General features: G+C 58.7%; 1 protein-coding gene across 1 annotated transcript; it reads left to right on the plus strand.

The window, feature by feature from the left end:
* The first annotated feature begins 809 nt into the window (after positions 1-809).
* On the plus strand, positions 810-2,076 carry GSX1 (GS homeobox 1). Its single transcript, XM_007074393.2, has 2 exons — positions 810-1,218; positions 1,697-2,076. Exons 1-2 carry the CDS (start codon positions 810-812, stop codon positions 2,074-2,076), a joined length of 789 nt encoding a protein of 262 aa, XP_007074455.2.
* The last annotated feature ends 5,400 nt before the right edge of the window (positions 2,077-7,476 follow it).

Here is a 7,476-nt window from a genome sequence, read left to right on the forward strand (position 1 = left end):
CTCTCTCCAGCAGCGCCTCTCGGCTGCCAGAGCCCCGGGTCCTCCCCCTCAGGGAGAGGGGAAGGGATTCCACAGGTGGAAATCAGACACCGGCTGTAGGGACACCCGCGGGGTGCACCACGCGGAACTGAGCAAACTGAGTGGAGGGAGCATGATCTTGGGGAGCAGGGGTAGATGAGAGAAGAAGGGGATGGAGACGGAATGCGCAGGGAGATGGGGTGTGCGCCCATGGGAATCTGTGGAAGTGAGGCAGTGGGGGTACAAAATCAATAAGATAAACCTGCCGATCGCCAGTGCAAAGCCAAAGGGGAGTAAGGAATAAAGAGAAAGAAAAGAATATTAAATCGCGGGAGAATGAGAAAATAAACCCGCAAAAGGGAGAGGAGGGGGCGAGGGCGCCTGTTACGGCGTGGGTGGGGTTGACAAGAATAGAGTACATTATGCAGTTCATTTAGTTAACAAGTGAAATAATGAGGAAGCGTGCAGAGTGAATGCCAAGAGAAAAGGCACAAAAACCCTATTGAGAGGCCCCGGCCGCTCCTGGCGTAGCCCATCACATGGCAATAGTCCTATTTAAGCGGCGCCGCCGGCGCCTTTCAGCACCACTAGTGCTGGCCAGCACCCCGAGCTCTTCGGGCGGCGGCGGCGGCGGCGGCGGCGGCGGCTTCAGCCTCGGCCTCGGCGGCGCCTCCGGCCTCCCGCGACCCGGCAACAGCGCGCGGCCGCCGCCCGGGGAAGGGCGCGGGGAGCCGCGGAGTCCGCGGGGCGCAGCGAGCCGGCTGGCGGCGGGGCGACCGCGCACCGGGGCCATGCCGCGCTCCTTCCTGGTGGACTCGCTGGTGCTGCGCGAGGCGGGCGAGAAGAAAGCCCCGGAGGGCAGCCCGCCGCCGCTCTTTCCCTACGCCGTGCCCCCGCCGCACGCCCTGCACGGCCTCTCGCCCGGCGCCTGCCACGCGCGCAAAGCTGGGCTGCTGTGCGTGTGCCCGCTTTGCGTCACCGCCTCGCAGCTGCACGGGCCCCCGGGGCCGCCCGCGCTGCCTCTGCTCAAGGCGTCCTTCCCGCCCTTCGGCTCGCAGTACTGCCACGCGCCCCTAGGCCGCCAGCACTCGGCCGTGTCGCCCGGGGTCGCTCACGGCCCCGCCGCCGCCGCCGCCGCCGCGCTCTACCAGACCTCCTATCCACTTCCCGACCCCAGGCAGTTCCACTGCATCTCCGTGGGTAAGCCGGAACGCTGCGCAGGGGGACAGGGCATAGGGGACCCGATGACAGTTGGCGAGCCAGGGATAGGAGAGGAGGGTCCCTGGGCGTTCTGGAGACGAGGAGAGTCACGCTGGGACCCGGGGGGTGGGGGTGGGGGTGTGCAATCAGGGTCGTGTGCCTTTGGAGGGTTGGGACAGGACCCAGGAGGGAGGGTGAGGGCAGAAGGTCCGGGTCTCGGAGGCGGCGCGCAGGAGGGAGCGGGGGCTAAGGTTCAGGGCGCCCCATAAAGTAGTGCCGAGGCTGTGTGACTCTGGGAGTACCGGGGTCCCGCCGCTCAGCAAGGAGGCGCCCGCGGTAACGCTGCTGTGCATCTCGTTTGGGGCCAAGAGGTGGGTGAGAGACGGAAGTCCCGGGATTCTACTGGGCGCCTACCGGAGGATCGGGCCCTCACCGCAGGAGTCTGATCGCTTCCCTCTCTGCACCCCACCCCCTTCAGACAGCAGTTCCAACCAGCTGCCCAGCAGCAAGAGGATGCGCACCGCCTTCACCAGCACGCAGCTGCTAGAGCTGGAGCGCGAGTTCGCCTCCAACATGTACCTGTCTCGCCTACGCCGCATTGAGATCGCGACCTACCTGAATCTGTCCGAGAAGCAGGTGAAGATATGGTTCCAGAACCGCCGGGTGAAGCACAAGAAGGAGGGCAAAGGCAGCAACCACCGCGGAGGCGGCGGGAGCGCGGGTGCCGGCCCCGGCGCGCCGCAGAGCTGCAAATGCGCGTCGCTGTCCTCAGCCAAGTGCTCCGAGGATGACGACGAATTGCCCATGTCTCCGTCCTCTTCGGGGAAAGACGACCGGGATCTCACGGTCACTCCCTAGGCGCACGCCTGCCCAGGTCGCCCACCCCAGGCCCTCCCCGAGTCTCAAAGACTGGCCCTGGGACGAAGTACCGGTTCCCAGGCACCCGCTGCCAAGCCGCGGCCACGCACGGGTTTGGCAAGGGTTTGCGGGGGGGGGGGGGGGTGACCCTGGGCAGCGACAAGAGCCTGGCAGAGACCTGACGCTGGTATCCCCACCCCAGGGCCGGCGGCCCTCCAAAGCGAACGCCAAGCTGTGAATCCTGCAAGCGCTGAGGTCTTTCTCAGCCCTGCAGCACAGCGGGCCCCGCGGGCATGCCGGCCGGCCCTGCGCCTTGCTGGCCGCTGGCGCCTCCCCGCGCGACCTCTCTGGACTGGCTCAGGCTTTCTCGCTTCCTCTACTCCCCTCCACCCTGGGTCAAGCTGGACCTCTCACTCCTCGACAACCGCTGGCCACCCCCACCCTGCCCCTTTTACTTCTTTCTCTCCATACCCACTTGTTCCACGACCACCCCCCCACACACACGCTTAGGAACTCTTGTTGTTACTGGTTTTCTTTTCCTTTCCGTCCCCACCCCCCGTTCCTCGTGGGGCCTACTCCATGGTCAGTAGGCCCGTTTGCCCCTTAATCAAGCCTCGCTGGCACTGCAGCTCCCCTCCCACGAGAGAAATTCCACCCCCCCCCCACCGTGGCCTCTGGGTCGGGGAAACCCACTCACATTTTTTTGGAGATGCTCTGCATTCCCCTAAATAGGTCCCGGGGCTCTGGGCCTCTGGAGACCCCCTCTTCCCCAGACCCCAGATGCCTGCCCCGCCCTGGTCTAGCTTGTCGTTGTACGGTCTCTGTAATACCAGAAGATATTTATTTATTTATTTATGTACAAAATTTTAAATAAACTTTTTTTTTTCTTAGAACTCCACGTGGCTCTGGACCCCAGGCCTCGCTCTGGACTGCACAGGCACCCACCTGGGTTGAGACTTCCGGCTGGGTCAGGGCGGGGAAGGGATGACGGTCCGAGGTCCTGTCCTCGCTGGTCCACCAGTCCCTCTCTGCACCCTAAGCCGGAGAGGACTCTGCCTTCTGGGTCCCCTGGCCCGTACACTCCCTAGTCTCTGGTCGGGCTCTGGCCAAAGTGCACTGGCTCCATGTCTGAAGGAAGGAAGGAAAGCACTCCCCCCACCCCACCCCACCCCCCCCACCCCCACTGTGCCTCTAGTCCGGACCCTCCCCCCCACCAGGGCTCCCTTCCTGCCCTGGATCTGGTCCCCCAGCAGCGCTCTCTGGTGGTCCCCACCACCATCCCCGAGGGCAGCGACCAACTCTCTCCCAACTCTCTCTCGAGAGCGGGAGAACTCCGTCCTTCCTTCGCTGCGCCCTGACTGATAATGTTTATCAATTGCTTTTTATCTACCGTATTTGTTAGGAACAAATGCCCACCAGGATGGTGAGGCCTTCTCTCAGAACAGCCCCCTTGCTTTGCTTTGAGGCAAATTCTATCAGACTGTGCGTCCGAGATTCCGAGGACGCAGAGCATCCAAGTCCCGGCTAGGGTCCAGCACCTATGTCCTCGCCCGTTCTTGTTACACCCCCCACAGCTCACTAGGACTTAGAGTCAACACCCCAACCCTCCTTGGGGGGACATGCAGGGTCTTCATGCGTTACGTGGACGAGAAGGACGCGCTGGGGTTTCTGTCCAGGCAGAGAGGGCACAGCCCCAGAGTGGAGTATTTCTGCTGCTCTGGCAATGGGACATGGGAGACAGAGGATCTGGGTTCTCACGACCCTCAGAAGACTCCTATTCTGCCTCCTGGAAAACTGGGCCATTTCTTTTCCTGCCAGACGGCTCCCTGCCAATCCCCCCCCCCCTCCACACACACACACACACCCATACGCACACCCTGGGGAGCGCGGGACTTCCAATGTCTAGGCAAAGCAAACACTCGCCTTTTTCATGAGAAAGAGGCTCCAGTTGGGGTTTTTGGGCACAGGCAGGGTTCATGTCTAAAACCTTTGGTCTTTTCCTTCAGTCAAGCTGAGGACAGGCTCTCTCTCCGGCTCTCCTAGAATAAAGGCGTGTGCCATCTGGCTTCCCACGATAGGGCATTCCTGGTTCTTCCCGGATCAAGACGCCTGGGTTGTGCCGGAGACAGATGAGAGTCGGTCTGATTCTCTGCTTGCTCCCTGGTTCCCCCTCCGTCTTCCTCAGTCTGAGCTCCAGTCTCACACCGGGGACCAGTTGTCCGCCTCCCAGGAGGGGGCATTGTACCAATATATAAAGGAAGCCACCATACTTTGAAGCATACACGAATTGGATCCCAACTAATGTTTTATTATCGATGATCCTGACGTTTTCTGAGTTTTTTGGCTGACACGCTCCTCCAAGAACCCGTGGGTGAGTGAAGTTTCACATCCTTTAGCTACCAGCAACCCACCGGTTCTGCCTTTGACTGTGGTTTGGGGCACCCAGGGGGGAGCAATGGCCTTGAGGAAACAGGTCCACGGTGAATGTGAAGGGCTGGCTTTGAACCAGCTCCTTCCCTGGGCTCCAGGAGGGGGGTGGCCCGGTGCCCCAGGACAGGCTGTCTCCAGTTTTCAGTGACAGACCTCGAGATCAGAAAGGGGAGGCGGGCCCTGGGTTGAGGATGGGGCGGTGGCTCTAGAGGAAGATGGAAATGGAACTTGGACGAATGTGAAGAGGCTGGCCACCGGCCCCCCAACCTCAGGCGTACTCCCTATCCCAAGTGCTTCAGTTTTGTCACCGGAGGCGAACGTCCCTCTTGTTCCCAGCTGCTCACAAAAGCTGCAGAGCCAGCGCCGCCGGCCGGGTCCGGGCGGGTCCAGTTCTCCAAGGAGCGTGCCTTGCTTCCTCTCAGCTTTGCCTATCCGAGGCTTTATCCCCCTGTCCCGCTGCCAGAAGAGCAGCAGCCTTTGCGCTTTCTGGTGCGCCGCCCGGAAGAGCGTTTGGAGAAGACGCCGCGTCCTTGCCGCCGTCGCCGCAGCGGGGTTACCAAGGCGGTGGCAGGAGCGCAGCGCTGGGGAGCTCGGAGGCGGCGCGCAAGAGCTCGCGGCGGCCAGCCGCCGCCTGCAGGAGCCGCGACCGGCGGGTGAGTGCCAACACGCTTCGGTGCAAACGCTCTTCACCCTGCCTCGATCGGGACCGAGGCCACCCGTGGTTTGGGAAGAGGACGAGGCGCGCGCCGACCGACCTCCCGGGGCTACCAGAAACCGGAACTTCTCATCTAGGGACACAGAACCCAGTCTTTGAGCGCACAGTGTTTTTGCGCTGGAGGTTGGGGCTTGCAAGTCAAATTACGAAATTCAAACCAAGCTGGGTTAGGATGACATTTCCTGGCAATTTCCACCTAGTGTGGCTGGTCCACAATGCAGACCCCGCCGGATCCTACCTATTTCGGGGACAGCCGCTTTCTTTCCTCTGAGCAGTTTAATGGCTAGGAGTGTGGACCCTAGAGTCCAAGGGCATGACTTCGCAATGTGTCTCCACCGTTTCCTTACAAGCTGGGTAACCTTGGGCAAGCCACCGGTCCTTCCTAAACCTCAATCTCTTCTTCTGTAAATGGGGATCACGGTAATAGTTCCTTCGCAGGGTTGTTGTGCAATATTAAAGGATAGAATTCACAGAGAATGCTAAGCACAATGTCTGCCAAGTTTCAATAAATGTTAACTAATGTTGTTGTAGTTGTTGTTGTTGTTGTTGTTACTTGTCATGCCTATAGCTGTGCCTAAGGCATAGTTGGTGCTGAATAATTTACTGACCGCAAGAAGTGACCACTCACAGACAGGCTCGGACCTGAATCTATCGCCAAGGCTGGAGAGAGCACACAGGGGCAAACATTTCCAGGACTCCCCGAAGTCAGTGATTCAGAGAATAAGTAACAGCTCCCCTCTGTGAGCACTGCCCAGGTGCTGGGAGTCACTGAAGTCCAAATGGGAGACCTCTTTCCACCTTCATTGAGATCAGTTCCTCGACCTCTCCGCTATTGACATTTTGGGCCAAAGAATTCTTCCTTATGGGAGCCTGTCTGTGCATTGCAAGATGTTTAGCAGCATCCCTGGCCTCCACCCACCAGATGCCAGTGGCACTCCTCCCCCCCGCCCCCCATCAGTGTGACAGCTAAAGATGTCTCCAGATATTATCAACTGTCCTCTGGAGGCAAAAACCACTTAAGGTTGAGAATCACTGATTTAGACCCATGTATTTTCTGCTGATTTTTTTCCATAGATTTCCTTGCCAGTCCATGGGGTCTAGGATTTGGTAATCTAGCTCTGAGCACACCATTCTACCTTTCCTTCAATTATCCGTTTTTGAATAGATGTACCTTCTATATCCAGGACATTGGACTGTGCACCGAGATGTGGTGTGAGAGGAGGAAGGGGAAAGACAAACCGTGTGGGAGAGGGCACAATCGGGGAGACACCAAAAAATGGCTGCATAGTAGGAGCATGTCAGCTAGTCTATACAGCTTTGGGCATGTGGATTGAAAGGGTGAATCGGTCACAGGCTTGCTGGCTGAGTCGAGTTTACAGAGCCACTGAAGCCTTTGCAAGAATATTCTATCCATTTGTCTCGTGACCTGTAGAAAACTAGGATCCCTCTTCAGTCATGTCCATGGATGCCTACAACCTCTTGGGGGAAATTTTTCAGGAGCCTAAGTTGGCAGCCCCCCCCCCCAGTCACATGCGCGCAGAAGCATAGGCACGTGTGCACGCACACACACACACACACACTCATCACCACCATAATGGTTCTTCCTGAAGCATACTCCTTATCTGTTTTGTCAACGCCTGAAAGTCTAAAACTAGAAATCAATTGTGTGAGCGGGACTTCCCAGCTCAAGGGAGGACATGCCCTCTGAGGTATGCTAGGGAGCCATTGACTTGTCATCCATTTCAGGCCGTAGTGGGGAAGGAAGGTCCTGTCCTGTCCCACCACATTCAGGGGACAACTGATCAGCCTGGGTAGAATTTGAACACGTAGGGCTCACTGGAGCAGTCCTGCAGTGAGGAGCTTCCCTGGCTGGTCCCATAGAGCTCCAGGCTGTGGGGACCTTGGGAGACAGAGGCTACCTCCATCATTGGCTCATTTGCACCGAAAGGTGCCAGACAGAAGTAGATGCCTGTCTCCTTGGTTCCGTGATGTTATGAATTTCTAGAGGAGCCCTGTTATGGATGAATTGATGTCTCCCTGCCTCCAAAGTTACATGAGCGGGCCCAAACACCTAGTATTCTCATAATGTAACTGCATTTGGACATAGGGTCTTTGAAGAGGCAGTTAAATGAGGTCACATGGGTGAGCCCTAATCTAATATGGCTCGCATCTGGAAGAGAAGAGAGACTCCAGACACATGCACACACGAGGGACGACCACGTGAAGACACAGGGAGAATGCAGCCACCTGCAGGC

Source organism: Panthera tigris, chromosome A1, assembly GCF_018350195.1.
Source record: "Panthera tigris isolate Pti1 chromosome A1, P.tigris_Pti1_mat1.1, whole genome shotgun sequence".
Classification (NCBI taxonomy): Eukaryota; Metazoa; Chordata; class Mammalia; order Carnivora; family Felidae; genus Panthera; species Panthera tigris.